The following is a 22,111-nucleotide window of genomic DNA, read 5'->3' as shown; positions in this document are numbered from 1 at the left end:
TCTATTTCTATATATCCATAAAAAATTATGCTGATTCATGATTTCAACTGGCTGAGAATGTCACGCCCTGACCGTAGAGATGTTTTTATGTCTCTATTTTGGTTTGGTCAGGGTGTGATTTGGGTGGGCATTCTATGTTCATTTTCTATGTTTTGTATTTCTTTGTGTTTGGCCGGGTGGGGTTCTCAATCAGAGGCAGCTATCTATTGTTGTCTCTGATTGAGAACCATACTTAGGTAGCTTTTCCCCACCGATTCTTTGTGGGTAGTTGTTTTCTGTTTTTGTGTCTTCGCCAGACAGAACTGTTTCGTGTTGTTACATTTTGTTATTTTGTCTCAGTGTTCAGTTTTTTAAAATAAATAATCATGAACACTTCCCACGCTGCGCTTTGGTCCACACCTTCTTCATATGACAACTGTTACAGAACTACCCACCACCAAAGGACCAAGCAGCGTTGGGACATGGGAGGAGATATTGGACGGTAAGGGACCCTGGAGACAGGCTGGGGAATATTGCCGTCCGAAAAAAAGAGCTGGAGGCAGCTAAAGCGGAGAGGCGGCGATATGAGGCAAGGCAGCGCAGCAGGCACGAGAGGCAGCCCCCCCAAAAAATTAGGGGGGGGGGGCACACGGGGAGATTGGCGGAGTCAGGCGATAGACCTGAGCCAACTCCCCGTGCTTACCGGAAGCAGCGTGGTACTGGTCAGGCACCGTGTTATGCGGTGAAGCGCACGGTGTCTCCAGTGCGCGCTCATAGCCCGGGGAGCTATATGCCAGCCCCCCGCAAGTGCCATGCGAGAGTGGGCATCCAGCCAGGGCAGATTGTGCCAGCTCAGCGCGTTTGGTCTCCGGTGCGCCGTTTTGGCCCAGGGTATCCTGCACCGGCTCTGCGTACTGTGTCTCTTCTCCGCCCATGCCGGGCAAAAGTGGGCATTAAGCCAAATGGAGAGGTGCGAGTGTTAAGCACCAGATCTCCAGTGCTCCCCCACAGCCCGGTTCAACCTGTGCCTGCACTCTGGAGGGGCCGGGCTAAAGTGGGCATTCAGCCTGGAGGAGTGGTGCCAAGGCTGCGCACCAGAGCTCCAGTGCTCCCCCACAGCCCGGTTCATCATTCTGTTTTTGTGTCTTCGCCAGGCAGAACTGTTTCGTGTTGTTACATTTTGTTATTTTGTCTCAGTGTTCAGTTTTTTAAATAAATAATCATGAACACTTCCCACGCTGCGCTTTGGTCCACACCTTCTTCATACGACAACCGTTACAGAGAACAGATGCCCGTCTCGTCCTGACACGTTGATTCTCAATAGGACAGTGGAGATCGAATTCCAGAAATATTCAATATATGTTGCAAAGGCTCGAGAGACAGACAGAAACATTTGTACAAACCCCCCATTTTTGCAAACAAAATGTTAGGCTAGAAGCAAGGGGAAATAATGTCTGGATGCTTTTTTACAGTGGAGATCAAGTTAATGCATTGGCTGGCTGGGCTGATGGGATCGTGGATGCTCAGGGATTTCTCATTTGGACGGATAACAAGATGCCCATTTTTGGTTCAAAGGCTTACCCGTGCTAAACCGTTTTTTTGAATATGGCTTAGAACGCGTCTCAACCAATCACAATGCTTGTTCTGGCTAACCCGTTGTAGAAATGTTAATAATGAATGGAGCGGACACGCAATAGTGTGAGGCTTTCCGTGTTTATTTATGTGTTGGAGTGAAACATGTTGCTACTCGACAGATTCCTCCTTGAATCCAATGAACAGGGTGTTAGACATTGGTTGTATCCCAAATGGCATCTGATGCACTACATAGCGCACTACTTTTGACCAGAACCTTGGGACACAGCCATCGACTCCTAAAGCATAAACTCAGAGAGAGAGAGAGTAATGGGGATTGGTTCACTGCATCTTTCAGATTGATGTGGGTGAACTTCCCCTTAAAAGCACCCAAATGTATAGACTCCTCTGGTGGTAGATCATGCCATTTTAGCATGAATATTCTCCTCTCATCACGACTGACTGCGTGGCATGATGTGATTTGTGGAAGGCTCCCCATCCTCTGAATGAGATTTGAATTCTCAACCTTCTTTGTTTGTCAGGAGTTATGTTGAAGATTTCACCAGATCGATATAGTTCTAACGGAGAGGTGGACACGCTGCCAGGACTGGAATTCACTCATTACTGAAACGTGGTTACAGGTGTGGTAGATCTATAGTAAAGGCTGCTATAAAAGAAGACAAGGGGCATTACAGAGGAAAGCTCATTCTCATAATGTACGCTATGAGATTTCATCTGTTTGCATGGTAAGCTATTCAATTGTACTGTACCATTATACAGTGCATGCAGTTAGTGGGCCCCATTTTACCAATACTTTGTCACTGAAAACATCCTGGATTAAGTTTAACTCCCAGTGAACCCCACAGCAAAACACTGAATGTCACCCAGGGATAAAACGTATTGTGTTGCTAAATCTGATTGACATTGTGAAACACTAGCTCGCCCATTGCAACCAGATCCCAGAGAAATGGCAATGTCAAATTAATTTCCCATGTGGTGCAGGACACTTGAGAGCGCAGGAACATGGCTTTTGTTTTGCTAGACGTCTACAGAGCCTGTATATGAGCTAAGAGCTAATTGATGAGAGCCTGTCACCAAGTGTAATATCTCTGCTGTAAAAGCATCTTTGTTTCCATAACCCCCTGACAGTTAATACTGCGTGCCAGGGGATACCTGTTGAATATTTGAAGCCTTTTTTTGCAGGCATCCTGTGGACTGAGATATATAAGTTATTTTAGCCCACTTGCTCTCAATTTTAAAAAGATGGCAACAAATGATAAAGCCATTAGATAATTTGTGACCAGAAGCCTATGTGTCATGTGTGTATGCAGAGTTTTGAAGATGAGCTGGGAATCATCAGACTTATCATATTGTACTGCATGTACACCTTTAGAATGGATCCCCTGCAAACTAGTTTCATTACACATCACGCCGTGTTACTGTTGCCAGGCCCAACAAGGCCCTGACTGGTGAACCACTGATCCATTCACAACACTTTATGTGTTTGCAATGTTAGGGACAGCAGAAACCATATTCACGTCTCAAATGGTGTGTATCCACCAATTCAAATTGTCAACTTAGTTGCACGTGATCAAACGCTACGTGATAGCTGTTCCCATTACATAACCTGGCACATTTATCCCTATGCTAGCCGGAGCAGGTTGCAGGGATTATTTCCTGTAACAAATTCTGCAAAGTAATTTCTACTTCCAAATTCAAGGTTGACTTTTATTCCACATGGTCTGTCACAATTCTAGTATGCCAATACTGCATGATACATCCTTTACTAGGCTACTATCTACTAACATTAAACAAAATTCACGTTTTCGCATATATGACAAAATCCCCAAAAGTTTTTGCTCATCCGTTTCACACACATCCATGTGCTTTTACAGAAAAAAAGATAAGCAGGTCTATACAACATTTAAAAGTCAAAGAGCCTTATGGTCTTGTCAAATAGCTGTCATGTACCGTCATCATCATTGCTTCCTGGTGGCACACACCACTAAAGGGTTGCCTCTAAAATGAGAGTGCACATTAACCATGGGTTCTTTCAGAAACTGTCAGATACAGCAAATGTCACTGTAAAAGTTTAAAACATTCTGACAACGCCTCCAGAGACATTTGATCAAGTTCACAATGTTTGTTTCTTTTAGAAAGGGCCTTGGCCTAATTCCAATACTTAAAAAGTATACAGCAAATAAGGGCTTTATTGTCACCATAAAAGGTGAATGATGGGCGTTTTTCATTTTAATGCTTTTTAATGCTTGTTCTCAGGACGAGTCTGATTTATAACGGGAAACATGTGTATGTACGGCGTGCACCAAGTTCATAAATCAATATATTTTTGAACGTGAGCAGTCTTCAGAAATGGCCCACGCAGACATTTAGTGTGAAATGTATGCAAATGTTATAAATGAGGCTCCTGGGATTTGAACTCACAACCTCTTGGTTCACGGCATTCCAATCTTCCTGCTATGACACCATGTCTGTATCAATGACAAATTTCACCTGTACTCCTACACTTCAAAGTAAATCTCAGCTCTCTTAAAAAATACACCCAAAACAAACAATTATATTTAGGGACAGATCACAATTTACTGGGGGGAGGTTTGGTCCAAAATAGGGGAGGGTTGCCAAACGTATTTGTTTGCTTTGGGGAGGGTTGTGTGGTCTTTTATTGGGCACAGGGAAGGGCATTACGTTTTTTTTCCTCTTTAACATTCGCTCTTTTGCAGTTTTTACAATATAATTTCTTCCATCCTTGCCAAATTTACTCATCTGCTTGCGTGTGCCTCCACTATATCAAGGTGTTGTGGTACTTCCCTTACGCACTGTGCTTTTCTGCGTGCTAAATTTTACTCTGTCACAGGTCAGTATAGTCTACCAGTCTAACAATCTATCTCACCCTTTATCCATCATTCATAGTGACAATAGTGCCAGGTGGATTGTTTGTCCAGATCTGCAATGATGTCCTGGTAACTTACAGGGAACTACACAAAGGTCCACCAGAGAACATTCCCTTGGGATCATCACTTGATGTGTCACGGCCGTTTAAAGGAGGGGACCAAGGCGCAGCGTTTTGAGCGTACATACTTGTTTATTTAACGATGTCGCCAACAAAACAATAAACGACCGACCGACCGACCGACCGACCGACCGACCGACCGACCGACCGACCGACCGACCGACCGACCGACCGACCGACCGACCGACCGACCGACTGATGCCGCCAACGTAGTGCTCACAGCAACTAAACATGGAGAACTACCCACAAAACCAACATGGAAAATGTCAACCTAAATAGGCTCCCCAATCAGAGACAACGATAAACAGCTGTCTCTGATTGGGAACCCGTTCAGGCCACCATAAAACTACATACCCCTAGACAATACAAAATTCCCATAGATAACCAAAAAACCCTAGACAAGTCAAAAAAAATAAACAAACCACCCTTGTCACACCCTGACCTAACCAAATAATAAAGAAAGCAAATATAACTAAAGATAGGGCGTGACATGATGTCCTACCATGCAAACAAAAATGAGTTGTGAGGACGTCCTCGGAACATCACAAAATGGTTGCCTGAAGTGCCAAGGAGTCAGGGCGTTGTGTCATTGTCCCCTGGATATGTTGTCTAGTTCCCGGTTTGTTCCGGGAACATCCCCAAGGACGTTTTTAGGACTAGACAAAAAGCCTCAACTAGACAAAACCTTCCAGGGGATGATGACACATTTTAAAAACGTCCTAATAACTTCCTTGGGGACGTCTCTGGAACCAAATGAGAACTACACAAAAACCTCCAGGGGACCATGACACAACATCCCAAGAACGTCCTAAAAATGTTCTCGGGGACGTCCCCGGAACAAACCGGGAACTAGACACAAGCTCCATGTTGTGACAAAGCTCTTAAAAGAAAAAGTGAAGAAAAAAACGAGAATGGAATGGACTGTACCTACCTACATGTGTACTTATCCTACTGTTTTCACCAAACAAATGTAAATTATTTGACAGCATAGTATCACTTGCGTCATGTCTCCAACATTGACGGACTGGAGAAATTCATGTTCATCCCATCACGTACCACATTAGGTCATCAGATGTCTCTGCAAAAACAAATGAATGCTAGCTAGGAAAAGACACCGCATTCATACGGATTTTCACCAAGTGGGCAGTTCGGATTTGTCACTTCAAGCCAAAATATATCATACTTTGACTAAAACAATGACTTATTGGCTTACATTGTTGCGCAACATCATGGGTAAGCTCTGGCCATTGTCTTTCACCTCGAAAAAAGTGGATTGCTGGGCATTTAAAGTGACCTAACGTTGCCTAATGTCCTTAGGACATCCCCTGTTTCCTAGGGGTCGACACCTCAGTCTACAGCAGAAAGAAACTCAAATAAAACATGATTCTCTGTCCTTATCCATGCCCAATGTCATACATTTTTTAAGAGAACTGTTTGGTCTCTCATACCCATATTGTGGCAAAGAAAGAACAACTAACTACATGCTACATACATGTAGCATGCGATGCAGACTTTTTCTGCAGATAATTGTCCTGCTTAGCTTCTGTTCTCCTCCTATGAATTCCCGAATGAGAGAAGGAGTGATGACAGATTGAAAAACATTGAGTGCCCTGAAGGCGGCAGTCCCTCGCTAAATGACAATGTCAGTGTGCGAGATCAGGCTGATAATGCAGACACCTGTCAAGTGAATGATTCTCTCAGCGGCTGAGGAATGTCAAAGTCACTGTCACTGGCCTCATTGTTGCCTGTGTTTCTTATCGTGCGGCTAAATCACCTGCCTAAAGATGTACAATCCCTTCAGCTATTTGTAGTACATTTATCCATCCTGTTGTTAATAGGGTACTGTATACCTAGTGGAATATGACAAGAAGTAGCCTAAACATGTATTGACTTCCTTTCAAATCACTATTGTGTCCCCTCCTGGCTCTGCACTTTAATCTCTGATGGATTTATTTTTGGCATTTTGAGGTGCTGGAGATTATCAGCGGCACATCAGCGATGACTATTGCAGAGGCGCAACTTCAACATTCCCTTATCGCCATTCTGCAGGGGGCATATAGTAATTGTGACGGTGCTAAGCAGATCTAACCAGGATTACTCAAACTCAGAGACCGTCCCAAATGCCTCCCTATTCCCTATATAACATACTACTTTTGACGAGAGCCCTATAGGTCCTATGGGTCCTATGGATCCTATGGGTCCTGGTCAAAAGTAGTGCACTATATAGGCAATAGGGAGGCATTCGGGACAGACTCTGAGTCTGAGTAATCCTGTTGAGCCTTCAGACTCAGAGCTATACACTCTTAACTGGCGGCCATCTCTTCATTTTTATAATATAACACTGTTCGGTTCTATCGAACCCGTGCTTACAATTTCATACAAATGTTTTTCAGACATCCATATGATCTTATCAGGGGGATAATGCCTGAAACAGAATTCCACTTACCTTTATAATTAATCAGCGGGGGTCTTAATTGTCATCTTCAGCAAAAAAAGTCACATATATTTTGAAGCAAGCCTTCCACTGGGGTCTGTATAGCTTTATTGTGGCATCACTCTTGAGAGTCTCAGAGAAGGTAAACACATGAATGTTTTACGGAAACATTTCATATGACAAATCTTTTGCTCTCTCATTAAGTTACTTTTAGTGCCAAAACCCAGGGCTGTCAAATAAAGCGTGGAGTTATTAAATTACACTAAGTATGCTTCCCACTGAGTTTTTAATCATAAAAGTGTTTATCGGATTACAACAAAAGCGATCTTTTTACAGGGGGGAAATGAAAATATGATTCAGTCCGAGAGGAGCGAAAATATATTCGATTCAGATAACTAATCAGAGCGCAGCGTGTGTACTAAGATGAATAGCACAATTGTCTTCTTGCCCACCACGACTCTCTGTAGATGTTTCTCTTAAAGTGAAGGGTGACTTACGTGTACATGTATGTAGACAATGTGGGTCCAATTTTTAACAATACAGTAACGGATGGTCCAGCTGTGACCGTTGTTGTTCATTTTTTATATTTTTATTTATTTTATTTTTTTTCTTTTGTTGTTCTATGCTTAGATAATTATGCACCTAACCCACTGGGCATATACTGGTTGAATCAACGTGGATTCCACATCATTTCAAGGAAATTACGTTGAACCAATGTGGAATAGACGTTGAATTGACGTCTGTGCCCAGTGGGAATTTAGCTCACATTTGCCTCTTGCATTTGTCCCTTTGCTCAATCAAGCACACACGGTACCATGCAGTACCACCAGTTATATTAATACTGCACCAGTCACTTTGGTCAACCCTGAAACATCCCGAAGAACAGACGACAGACACGCATGACAGTATGTTTTGCTCTGTTCATTTCCACAGACAGGATCAGGGATGTGACATTCTCCATATTCTCCCCCAGCCTAATTAAGTCCCACACCCCCTCCATGCGTGTTCTCCTTGTAAAGCAGCTCATTAAAGATGCATGAGATTTATCCGCCACTGGTGTGCCAAACTTGGCTACATGTGGTCTCTCCATCGTTCTTTCTCTTCATGCTTCTTACTCTCTCTTTCTCTCTCATCTTTCTCTCTCTCTTGCCTTCTTTCTCTATCCACATCTCGATCTCTCTTTCTCTCTGCCCCCTGGATGTCGTCATTCTGTGGGCCCAGGAGAATGAACCTGCTCTGCGCTCCTCTCTTCTCCCCCGAGTTCTCCCTCAGTCAAGCCGATCAAAGGTTTGAGCGACAACAATGTGAAACAGGCCCCAGGCATCCACCACACTGGGGAATTTCAACACCCTCTCTCTCTCTCTTTTCACATACAGTGCCACTATGCATTGATTGCCTTGTAAGAGTGAGAATTGGAGATGATGATCATTGATTAGTAGTGCCTGGCCTGTGTCTCATAATATTTCTGTTGTCACGAGAAGTGATTCAGAATAAAGACACGTTTTGTAGAGATCCTGCCTCTGTCTGGCAAATATGTCGGAAGGGGTAGTAGTTGATGGAGTTTGGTAGAAGGGTTTTGACGTGGGTGGTGATTGTGCTGAGCCTGCTGGCAGGGTCAGCTCCCAGCCGTAGGCCAAGGTTGTGCTGCTCCTCCTACAGGCAGGGATCAGGGTTGAGCTGGACCGCCACTGTGCAGGAAGCCTGAAGGGTGACTCAATGGGGAGGACGGGGTAGTGGGTCAAAGGATCAGCATAACCTGCAGTACGACTGTTTGTTGGGCAGAAGTACAAAGGAGTGAAGATGGATGCCGTTTATTAAATACTATGAGGGTGGTTGATTAGGCAAGGGGATTCAGGCGAGCGGGGGGGGGATTTTGCATCTTAAAACGACATGAACAGTGTTTCTTTTATGGTTAAGAAACAGGGACGTTTCTAAGTGAGTAACACATCCCACTGGGCACACCATTTGGGTAGTATTTGACTGAGACATTGATCAATGAGATTAACCTTTATTCACACACAAAGACAGACAGACGTTTGTTGAATATCCTATGTTTTATCACTATGCGTTCAACCTTCTAAAAGCACAACCAAATTCCAATGGAAAAACAATGTCAGAATTTTTGTTTAGTTGACATCTAAATGTGTTATCACTGTGCTTCATCTAATAACACAACCAAATGACCTGGATGGCAGTTGAGATTACATGAAAATGCAATGTGCAAGTGATCAATGTACAGATTATTAGAGCAACTGTGAAGATCTCCACAGACCTGCGACCTTTGCATGCTATATTGAACATGCACGCTTTCTATGATTACATAATCAGACATTTACAGTTCTAGTAACCTCAAAACGCGGCCACGGATGTGTTACTCATTTTAAGGTTAAATAAATACTGTTACATTAGCATGTATTATAGCCTTAACTTTAGGCTATCTACTGTATTACAAAAGTCATATTGAATTGTGTTTCATTGACAACCAAATACAAACATTTAAAGGAGATACCTAATGCTTGGATAGTTTCATTTGAGCCACTGGCTTAATCCTTTTCTTTAACTTACATTTTTGGTTTAGTTGGAGAAGATTTCAACAAAATATTTTTCCTTGTTTACTATATGTAACAGTATAACTTTAGTCCGTCCCCTCGCCCATACCCAGGCTCGAACCAGGGACCCTCTGCACACATCAACAACAGTCAGCCACGAAGCGTCGTTTCCCATCGCTCCACAAAGGCCGCGGCCCTTGCAGAGCAAGGGGCAACACTACTTCTAGGTTTCAGAGCAAGTGACGTAACTGATTGAAACGCTATTAGCGCGTACCCGCTAACTAGTTAGCCATTTCACATCCGTTACACTCACCCCCCTTTCAACCTCCTCCTTTTCCGCAGCAACCAGTGATCCGGGTCAACAGCATCAATGTAACAGTATAACTTTAGTACGTCCCCTCGCCCCGACCTCGGGCGCGAACCAGGGACCCTCTGCACACATCAACAACTGACACCCACGAAGCGTCGTTACCCATCGCTCGACAAAAGCCACGGCCCTTGCAGAGCAAGGGGAAACCCTACTTCAGGTCTCAGAGCAAGTGACGTAACCGATTGAAATGCTATTAGCGCGTACCCGCTAACTATTTCACATCCGTTACACTCACCCCCCTTTCAACCTCCTCCTTTTCCGCAGCAACCAGTGATCCGGGTCACGGCACCAATGTAACAGTATAACTTTTAAACCGTCCCCTCGCCCCGACACGGGCGCGAACCAGGGACCTTCTGCACACACCAACAACGGTCGCCCACGAAGCATCGTTACCCATCGCTCCACAAAGGCCACGGCCCTTGCAGAGCAAGGTGCAACACTACTTCTAGGTTTCAGAGCAAGTGACGTAACTGATTGAAACGCTATTAGCGCGTACCCGCTAACTAGCTAGCCATTTCACATCCGTTACATATACACTTTATTAGGTACACACAGTTTATTTGGTACCCCCATCTAATAATGGGTCAGAGCCCCCTTTGCCTCCAGAACAGCCTGAATTATTCAAGGGGAATGGTTTCTCAATTGGTATCAAGGGACATAACGTGTGCCAGGAAAACATGCCTGGCGCCGATGATCATACCACACTCAAAGTCGCTTAGGTCACTCGTTTTGCCCATTCCAATGTTCAATTGAACAGTAAGTGAATGCCTCAATGCCTGTCTGTGTCACGCCCTGACCTTAGAGAGCTTTTTATGTCTCTATTTTGGTTTGGTCAGGGTGTGATTTGGGTGGGCATTCTATGTTAATTTTTCTATGTTTTGGTATTTCTTTGTTTTGGCCGGGTATGGTTCTCAATTAGGGACAGCTGTCTACAGTTGTCTCTGATTGGGAACCATACTTAGGTAGCATTTTCCCACCTGTGTTTTGTGGGTAGTTATTTTCTGTTTAGTGTTTTCTGCACCTGACAGAACTGTTAGTTGTCGTTTCTCGTTTTGTTATTTTTGTTCTAGTGTTCAGTGTTAATAAAAATCCTGAACACTTACCACGCTGTGCTTTGGTCCGATCCTTCTTCATGCAACGATGACCGTTACAGTCTGCCTGCTTTATATAGCAAGCCATGGCCACGTGACTCAGTGTCTGTAGGAGCGTTCACTTTTTGTGAACATGGTGGTGTACCTAATAAACTGACTGTATATTTTATACTTGGAATAATACTGTGAAATTGTGAAAATTATGATAATGCCCTTATAGTGTAAGAGCTGTTTGAAAAGACTGACATTTCAGCTTGTTTTGGTGGGATGGAGTTTTGACCTGCCTGGTGACATCAACAGGTCATAAATTAGTTAATAGACCAATAAAAATTATTGCATGAGGAAATGTTCTTCGCTAAAAAGCTATTTTTGTTTCTTTTTGACAATTTCAATTGAAAACAATCACAGTTTAGGTACTTATTTGTTACCCAGAAATTATTTTGATATTAAGATAAAACCAGATGCATTGGACCTTTACCTTTTTGACAAGTTAATAGGGCATTTACTGTATTGCAAGAGTTATGTTTTTATTTAACCTTTATTTAACTAGGTAAGTCAGTTAAAGCACAAATTCTTATTTACAATGACGGCCTCGAAACAGTGGGGCAGAACGACAGATTTTTACCTTGTCAGCTCAGGGATACGATCAAGCAACCTTGTGGTTACTGGCCCCACCCTCTAACCACACTAGGCTACCTGCCGCCCCATGTTAAAGTGTGTTTGGTTGTCAACGCAACCAAAAATCAACATTTGAAGGAGATGTATCTTTTGTGCCACTGACTTAGTCCAGCTTTAATTCAGTTTGTCTAAAGAATATATATATAATTGACATGTTGGAATCACATCTCCATCTCAACCAGAAATGTTATTGGATTTTTTCTTCACAGAAGTAGTGCACTGGGCCTGCACAAACCACGTCTGCTATAGAGGGCTCTCAAGTTGATACCCAGGCCCAGGTCCAGCTTTCGTTTGAAATGCATGGAAGCTTATGAGCGTTATGACAAAATGGGACGTTTACATTAGCAAATATTTTAAATTGTTAAATCATTTAATGGTGCATTTGACCTGGAAAGCAACAGAGCCCAGGAAGACAGGGCTTGACAATGGGTGAATTGCTTTATTAAAGTGATTCCCTGGTACTTTTGTATACTTTTTAGCCAATAGTTCTAAAAGTAGCACTCACGAGACAGAACTAAAATGGTGAGGGAAAGTTACTTTCCCAGAAAAAGTTACTTTCAAACTAGGGATTTATTGGCTAATTGATGTAAGACTGTAATTCTGCTCATAGATTATGCATGTATGAACTATTGTACACATTGCCACATCCAGCCCAAAGCTGAAGGTATGAAAAAATACTTGGTGGTTTCCAATGTTCCGGAGCATGTCTTAAAATGTCAGTAAAACCTTTTTAACACATGAATAAACAATCATGGATAGAATTTTGAGATAGGCATTCAGTGCTTGCCAAATTGTGAGCCTACTAAGATCAAATCAAATCAAATGTTATTTGTCACATACACATGTTTAGCAGATGTTATTACGAGTGTAGTGAAATTGTCACGTTCCTGACCTTATTTCCTTTGTTTAGCCTTGTTTAGTTGGTCAGGATGTGAGCTGGGTGGGCATTCTATGTTATGTGTTTCTATGTTGGGTTCATTGTATTAGCCTGATATGGTTCTCAATCAGGGGGCAGGTGTTTTACGTTTCCTCTGATTGAGAACCATATTAAGGTAGGCTGTTCTCACTGTTTGTTTGTGGGTGATTGTTGCTGTGTCTGTGTTTGTTCACCACACGGTACTGTTTCGTTTCGTTCGTTCGTTTGTTCCTGTTCGTGCGTTCATGTTTTATGTGTTCTCAAGTTCAGGTCTGTTAACGTTGTTTATTATTTTGTAGTTTGTTCAAGTGTTTTTCGTCTTCGTTATTATTATTAAAATTATTATGTATTCAACCCACGCTGCGTTTTGGTCCGATCCTTGCTCCTCTTCAGACGAGGAGGAAGACGAGCGTTACAGAAATGCTTGTGTTTCTAGCTCCAACAGTGCACTAATATCTAACAATTCACAACATTATACACAATACACACAACCTAAAAGTAAAACAATGTAATTAAGAAATATATAAATATTAGGATGAGCAATGTCGAAGTGGCATTGACTAAAATACAGTAGAATAGAATACAGTATATACATATGAGATGAGTAAAGCAAAAATATGCAAACATTATTAAAGTGACTAGTGTTCCATGATTAAAGTGGCCAGTGATTTCAAGTTTATGTATATGGGGCAGGAGCCTCTAAGGTGCAGCGTTACGTAACCGGGTGGAATAATGGTTTATAATGGTTTATAATTGGTTGCTTGAATAATGGTTTATAATTGCACCTAAAATGGTCATAAGGCAACCTCTTATTTCATCAGGTAAACTTGCAAGGGTTTCACGGTTGAAGAACATTCTCACTTTTAGATGGGATGCATTGGTGCACGTATTTATTTAGCCCAAGAATTAAGGCATCAATCACATCAAGATCTGCCCATCTGTGCAACGCACTCGACTGGCTTTTCCATTTCAAGAAGCTTCAACGGTAAACTTGACCCCGCCCTTATAAAATCAAAATCAAATACAGGTGGAGAAGTATCACGTTATTCACTTAGCCTACCACAGAGATTAGAGATGAGAAGCGTTTTCCCCCCACTTTTTTATGGAAACCCAAAGGAGTCATACCTAACCGCCGAGTGGCTTTCCATAGCCCCCTACAGACACCGCGGCGCACCTTGTCCATTGTGCTGATGTAGCACAGTGGAGATACAGACTTCTCTGCTCACTTCAAGGCTAGCAACACTAAACCATGCATGAGAGCACCAGCTTTTTCCGGACGACTGTGTGATCACGCTCTCCTTGGCCGATGTGAGTAAGACCTTTAAACAGTTTAACATTCACAAGGCCACAGGGTCAGACAGATTACCAGGATGTGTACTAAGAGCATGCGCTGACCAGCTGGCAAGTGTCTTTGCTAACATTTTCAACTTCTCCCTGACCCAGTCTGTAATACCTGCATGTTTCAAGCACACTTTCACACTCTACATGTACATATTACCTCAATTACCTCGTACCCCTGCACATTGACTCCTTGTACTGTATATAGTCTCGTTATTGTATCGTGTTACTATTCCCTTTTTTATATTTAGCCATTTTTCATACTTTTTAACTCTGCATTGTTGGGAAAGGGTTCATAATTAAGCATTTCACGGTAGTCTACACCTGTTGTATTCTGCACATGTGACAAATCAAATTTGATTTGATATTGAAAATACTTTCCCTGCCTTGACAGCTAAAGTTAGCTAGCTAGCTACCTAAAGCGGGCAATTGTTTTGCGAGCTGGGCTCGATGATCTCTTCCTTGAACCTTGTTCTCAGGGTATCTGTACCCAAGAGTATTACGTGAGACACAACCAGCATGTTAACGTTAGCTAGCTAGCTACTTGTGTCAACACACCAATGAGTAGTTCATTTTCAATGTAAGCACTACCTAGCTTATTAACGTTGGCAAGCACTATTATTAGTATAATGTTAGCTGGATAACAACTAGGTAGCTAGGCCTTAAACGATAGAAATCATGATAATTATGATTACAGAGATGTTGGATGTCACGCAGTATAAAGGATTTGGAGACAGGCGCATGAATAATAGAGGTTTTTAATACACCCAAAACAAACAGGTATACAAAAACACTGGGCTGTACCCAAACAAAAGAGCGAGGGTAAACCTCATTGAACGACACGGGACGATACCCGTAATACACAATGTATAAAGCACGCAGCATACCAGCTGCACCAACGCATAGGTACTCACACGACCAATGGACATGGGAACAATAACCGAGAAAGACAGAGGGAACAGAGGGCACATATATAACATACTAATCAAGGGAAATGGCAACCAGGCGTGTGTAATCAGACAAGAGAGTCCGGGGTTGATTATGATGAATCCCGTTCAGTGAAGCCTAGAAAGCCAGTGACGTAGACCTCTGGAACTGGTGAACAGAATGAGCAGCAGTACCGGTGGGATCCGTGACATTAGAGGAAGTTCCCTATAATATATCTCATTATAGCTAGCCAGTAGGTTAATTTTAGAGTGTCCTTTCCTAAATTGTCAAACATTCTTCTACTTTACAGATTTCCACAAGGTTTCAGACTCCAGGATGGGAAAATGCTTACAAGAAAGAAACAGATAAAGACACAGATGTTGTTGATTTCCATTGTTACTAAGTAATGGTGTATAAAGGGGAGAACAAGACAATCCCATTTTCTCTGAATTAGCTAGCTAGCTACCAAGGCTACTCACCATAGGGCTGCAGATTTGAGTAAATATTTATTTTATGTTATTGAGTGGGCCTATGTCTTTGTTAATTCTAATTAATAATTTTTCTTATCCAACAATACAAATCCTTATTATTTTGTAAGGAATGTTTTTACATGTTGCAATAACATTGACTAAATTAGAAGCTCAGCTTTTCTTTTGTTTCCACTTTGTAATGAATAGTAAGTAAGCATATGATAATTACTCATAGGTAACTACAGTGCCTTGCAAAAGTATTCAGATCCCCTGTATTTCTTCACATTTTATTGTGTTACAAAGTGATGTTTTTTCTTCTACAAACTACACAAAATACTCTTTAATGTCAAAGTGAAAGATATCTATATTTTTTGACACATAAAACAAAATATATAGAACTAAAATATGGTCATTGCTCAAGTATGTAGACTCTTTGTTTAGGCAAGCCTCATAAAGAAGTGCAGTGATTAGTAGATGGGTAACAATAACAAATCAGACGGCAAAAAATAAACAGCAATGGAATAAACTTTTTGGCCTAAATGCGAAGTCTTATGTTTGGGGCAAATCCAACACATCACTGAGTAGTAAAATGCTGGGGAGTTTTTCAGGATAACAATAAATTGGATGGAGCTAATGTAACAGTATAACTTTACGTCGTCCCCTCGCCCCGACACGGGCGCAAACCAGGGACCCTCTGCACACATCAACAACAATCACCCACGAAGCAGCGTTACCCATCGCTCCACAAAAGCCGCGGCCCTTGCAGAGCAAGGGGCAACCCTACTTGAAGTCTCAGAGCAAGTGACGTAACTGATTGAAATGCTATTAGCGCGTACCCGCTAACTAGCTAGCCATTTCACATCCGTTACACTCACCCCCCTTTCAACCTCCTCCTTTTCCGCAGCAACCAGTGATCCGGGTCAACAGCATCAATGTAACAGTATAACTTTACGTCGTCCCCTCGCCCCGACACGGGCGCGAACCAGGGACCCTCTGCACACATCAACAGTCACCCACGAAGCGTCGTTACCCATCGCTCCACAAAAGCCGCGGCCCTTGCAGAGCAAGGGGCAACCCTACTTGAAGTCTCAGAGCAAGTGACGTAACTGATTGAAATGCTACTGGCGCGTACCCGCTAACTAGCTAGCCATTTCACATCCGTTACACTAAGCACAGGCAAAGTCCTAGAGGAAAACCTGCTTCAATCTGCTTTACACCAGAAACTGGGAGAGGAATTCACCTTTCAGCAGGACAATAATCTACAACACAAGGCCAAATCTACACTGGAGTTGGTTACCAAGAGGACAGTGAATATTCCTGTCTAGCCATGCTCCCCAACATCTTGACAGAACTTGAAGAATTTTGAAAAGAATAATTGGCAAATATTGCACAAGGTTTGCAAAGCTCTTAGAGACTTACCCAAGAAGACTCACAGCTGTAGTCAATACCAAAGGTGTTTCTAACATGTATTGACTCAGGGAGCTGCAACAACTATATTTTTGTTACAAAAGTTGTATCAATCAACAACAACAAAACTCTACCACTTTGACATCACAGATTATATTGTGTAGATTAGAGACAAAAAAATTACACTTCAATCAGTTTTAATCCCACTTTGTAGCACAATAAAATGTGAAGGAAGATAAAGGGACTGAATACTTTGCAAGGCACTGTATCAACAGTTTGTAGGTAATGTACTTACTTGTAAGGATAATTACAAGTACCCCTTACGATACAGTTCATTTTAAATTGTTAGTATCTACATTGTGCTTAGGCAGATATTACATGTACTGTGAGGTGTACTAGCGTGTTTATCTTCCCACTTGGATGGTGCTTCCAGAAGCCTTAAAATGAGAGCCAGGATGTAAGGATGAGTAATGTCTTATATAAGTACACACTTATTAAAAGTAAGTACCCCTCACGATACATTTAATTTGAACTTGCAAAATCTGTGTAACACCTAGTACTTATGCAGATATTACTTGTACTCTCTGGTGTACTAGTTGGTTTATCCTCCTGCTTGGATGGCAAGTAGGTTCAGGTTGTCATAATGGGCAACATAAACATTCAGTATAAGTACATGTTTAAATTATAATATTTAGTCAACTCAACCAAATGAACCCAGATTACTGCTACTGTAGCAACAACATTGAGTAGAGATTTTGAAGAGTGCACATTCACAGGTAGGTAATTAGAACCTATTGAGCCTCCAACCTTTATAATATTGGACACCCAGATCATCTGTCCACGAGAGATTACAACCTTGTGACAGTTGTTACTGAATCGGATGCAGCTCTGAGAAGAAACAAAAAACTAAATTGGTGATTTTATTGGGAACTTTCCCATTTGTAACAAGCATGGTAACACACATTTGTTGTTACAGTGTAACTATAAAATCTTACAATGAACTACAATACATGTTACAGTGTAATTCCATATGTAATTACACTGTAATAAAGACCCCTTAAAATGAAATGTTACCGAGATCTCTCAATAATCATTCTCATGATAGCACATTGGTAGTAGTCAGTGACATATTAAGCTTGGCTGGGCTTGGTGTAAACCCTGGATGGGAGTCCAAATGGATAGCTGTAGATATAACAACTCTCCAGTAGGAGGCGCTGCCCTCCCTGCCTACTGTTTTTTTAGATCTGACATTATTTCAATGGTACAAATTCAACATATTTTATACACGTTTGTTTATGTTGGAAATTGTTAACCATGATATCATAATGCTGTGGTTTCCTAATCGAATCCAAATTGACAAATTACGTTGAAACAACGTTGATTCAACCAGTTTGTGCCTAGTGGGGTGTCAACGTGAGAATTGGAATTCATGATCATTGATTAGTAATGCCTGGCCTATAAATTCCCATCTGTCACATGAAATGATTGAGATGGTGGTTGCTTCTAGAGAATGAAGACCACCCTCTAAACAACGCGATACAGCCTCTTCTTCTGTCTGATATGTTAAGAACATGTATGATAGCAATCTGAACCCACTGGGTGCAGAAGTCAGTTCAATGTCTAGTTTTGATTCACATTTGGCTGAGTTGTCAACTAATGTGAATTCAATGTCAAATCAACCAAAACGACCCTGTCATTGGATTTAGGTAAAAAATTGGGTGAAAAATACAAAATTCCCTTACGTTGATGACTTTTTGCAAATGCAATCAGTTTTTCACGTTGACTCAACATCATCACGTTGCATTTTTGGTTGAAATGACGTTGAACCGACATTGATTCAACCAGTTTTTGCCCAGTGGGAATGTACACGTATGTTAATGACGAGTGTCATGCAGCAGTCTTCTCATGGCCTCTATATGGCACAATAGGACCGGGCTTTAGATGTGTATTATCTGGTTGCATACAGTGCACATTCCATGACAATATTGTTGGCTCGGCTGAGTGGGTGTGTGTTGTTATTTTATCCCATTGCGTGTGTTAGTGAAGCTAAAAGCCTGGTGTGATTGAGGGTAGTAGCATGAGAACAAGCATAAGCGGTTGAGTGCATAGTGCCCTTGCAGGATGACCTGAGCCTGTAGGCGTTTGTGAGTTTTTGCTTCCTGTGGCTGATGGCTCCATGAGCGGCTCAGCATAATGGACTTAGACAGAAGCACTGCAGGGGGAGGCGCATGCGGGCAATCTTTTCTGAGTCAAATGTGAAATGAGGTCAGACTAGAGGACAAATTTGAGATTTGTTTTAATGTTACTGAGATACAGGGTGGATGTCTTGACTTGAAATGATCATCCCTCACTGCATGACATCTAAACTAACTGTTCTTCTACTACTGAGAAAAAAATCAATAATGTGTTAACATTACCCCATCTCCTGTTAGTTATATTCTATTCTATTCTATTCTAAGTTAGAACAATGTGTAGTGTCACGCGACAATGTTACAACAACTGTCAATACATATTACAGATTTAAAAAAACACATTGTAGACCACTCCGAGAGTTTAAGGCACTTTAATCCTGTTTCTACCTCCACAGAGAAGACAATGATAATCAAGATGTCTCTTAAAATGGGTGTTTCTTACAACAGCCATTGTTTCAGCTGAGCACTCACTCACGCAGAGGAAAACACTTTTCACCCCTCTTAACAATTCCCCCGAATCTTAAAAATGTGGATCAAGCGTCCACTATACAGACAGCATAATTATATCCATTTCCTCTGAGTGAATATCTGTGTTCACATCTGAGATCTGACAGTCACTATGCCTCATCTCCATACAGATGGCTTTGCTGGAGACTGCTGGAGACACAGGTCGCGTCACAATTGGCACCCTATTCCCTATATAGTGCACTAGTTTTGACCAGGTAGTGCATTATGTAGGGAACAGGGTGCCATTTGGGATGCACAAGCTCAGCTCTCCCATAGTGATTGGTCTCCACCACTAGGCAGGCGCAGCCTCTGGCAGCAAAACAGCAATTAAGGGAAAATAGCCATGTCAAATTAAATGACTATATTTCTGGTCGTCTTGATAATCATTTCATGTCTTGGAAAACCCCACAATTCCGCCTGCTCAGCAAAGAGGCCGTGTTGTTTCAGAGAGAGAAGTACTCGGAGAGGACAACAGGGAGATAAAGATAAATAAAGAACAGTCCAAATACTGTCATTAAATTACCAACAATAAATAAGACTTCAATATCTGTCCTCTATAGCATTACGATAGCTAGCCTCAGGCAGTGGGCCAACACTGTAAAACCACTGGTGAACATTGTCCACTTCCGAAATGGTATCCTATCCCCTAATATAGTGCACTACTTTCAACCAGAGAGACACCCTCCCTAGGCCCTCTGTTGCTCAGCTCTTCTATAAAGGTACCTTCCCTTTTTAAAGAGGGCACTTGCCCGCAGTTGTGTGTGTTCAGTAAACATTGTGAACAGCTGGCCTTTAGCTGGGGCCTTGAATGCACCGTGCCCTAGGGTACAGGAAGCAGTACAATGACCTAAACATTGTCCCAGCCCCAGTCCATGCCGTAGCCCTATAGCAGCAGCATATATGGTGAAAGTGTGTGTACATGTGTGATAGTGTGTGTGTAGGTGTGTGTGTGTGTGTGGCGTCAGCATGCGCGAGTGTGTGTGTGCGTTGTGTGTGACAGTGTAAGTGTTTGTGTGGGAGTGCGTGGATCGAGACCTGAGAGTGTGCATAGAGTCCGTGCAGATTTGATCAGTGCAGATGAGGGGATAGCAGCCATTGGTTAGCTATTCAACAGTCTGCTTGGAGACAGAAGCTGTCTCTGAGCCTGTTGGCCCGAGACCTGATGCTCTAGTACCCTTTTTTCTCTGTCTACTCTGTGACCTTTCACTATTTCATGTGTATTTCATTTTTTTCCAAATGTCAACATATTGTCATTGTCTATTAAGCCAGTTGTGCTAAACATGATCTGAAGTTCAAGTCACCTCTTGGGATCAAATAATGGATGTAGTGGACAATACATGTTTGTTAAGTAATCGTGACTCCCCCTCCCCCCTTTTGATAGGTTGAAGAAAACGAAGAAGAAGGCATGGTTGTTCCTATATCCTCTCCTGTGTATTAAAAGGGTGAGTCGCACGTGGAAGTTTTCATGCTCTTTCTTGGATACCTTGCTTCCGTATGCTAGGTATGTCATTGTCAAGTTCTAACCACAATGACCTTGTAACAGTGACCATTGAAAACAGCACCACAACATCTTGACTGAAGTGTAAAGTATGTGCAGCGTGTCAGAAACAGCCAATCAGAAATAGAGGAAATGTCATTCCCAGCTCTTCTGGGAACTTTGTTTATTGTCTTGCCCAAAGCCTGAAGTATGTGCTCAGAACAAGTGATGGGATATTATCGTCTGGATGCAGACTTTTGTTTTGTTTTTCAATGAATAAACTTCCATTCTTATTTCATAATAATATATGATCAAATGGTGTTAATATGTATGCTACTTCTGTACTGCACATGCCTGCTATTCCAATTCCTGTACATTGCAACTAAAGATGCAGTGTGCAGTTTGACCACAAGATGGAGGAATGGTGCAAAGAAAAATAAGTTGCAAATGGAGAAAACAGTACGTGGGAGGGAATGTAGCACAATCAATAGTTTTTTATTTATTTTATTTTTTATTTGACTTTTATTTACTATCAATGGTAGTGATATACATCCCATGGATTTCAACTTCCATTAGACATTGCCCTTTCATCTGTTTAGTATGTCAATTATTAATAGTTCATCAAAATCGGGTCAAAAATCACTAGAGATTTACATCGGAAGTCATCTGTAACACACAGTAACTGAACATACAATAACTGTGCATCCTTTTATAAATGCTCTGTAGATGAATGATGCTTTGACCTTTAGCCCTGCAACAATTACACAAAAACACCAAGGTTGTTTCCCAAACGGCCCTATATTCCCACTACTTTTGACTAGAGTAGTGCGCTATACAGGGAATAGGGTGCCATTTGGGACGCAGTAGCTGCTCTTTTCCGGGGAAATTATGAAGATAAGGACTGCATGCTGAAGAATGTGGACATTGTTATCATCTGGAGCTGCTGTCGTGCACTGGTTGATGGGATACATTAACTAATCAGGAACATATGGCAAAAACCTGCATGAATGAAAAGAACAGACTCAGAGGTATATGAATATGTACTATATAGCCTATATATATGAATACGTTAAAGAAAAAAGTTAGAGAAGATAGGTAGAGGTACTGGAGGTAGAGGTAGAGGATAAAGATGTCATACAGGACACACACACTGGGAGGGAAGGAGTGCCCGGGGTT

At 42.0% G+C, this 22,111-nt stretch overlaps 1 protein-coding gene across 6 annotated transcripts in view; it reads left to right on the top strand.

The window, feature by feature from the left end:
• The window catches only part of LOC129853761 (zinc finger matrin-type protein 4-like), a 257,716-nt gene extending 236,697 nt beyond the window's left edge, over positions 1-21,019 (top strand). For 5 of the 6 annotated variants that reach the window (XM_055920135.1, XM_055920136.1, XM_055920132.1 and 2 more), the window contains one exon: positions 20,840-20,996. In XM_055920135.1, the coding sequence (XP_055776110.1) occupies positions 20,840-20,981 (142 nt within the window). In that variant the 3' untranslated portion in view covers positions 20,982-20,996. Of the gene's footprint in view, positions 1-20,839 lie in introns of all 6 variants that reach the window. The other variant, XM_055920138.1, reaches the window with a different exon arrangement.
• The last annotated feature ends 1,092 nt before the right edge of the window (positions 21,020-22,111 follow it).

This window comes from Salvelinus fontinalis, chromosome 4, assembly GCF_029448725.1.
Source record: "Salvelinus fontinalis isolate EN_2023a chromosome 4, ASM2944872v1, whole genome shotgun sequence".
Classification (NCBI taxonomy): Eukaryota; Metazoa; Chordata; class Actinopteri; order Salmoniformes; family Salmonidae; genus Salvelinus; species Salvelinus fontinalis.
This window is presented reverse-complemented; position numbering and strand designations above follow the sequence as displayed.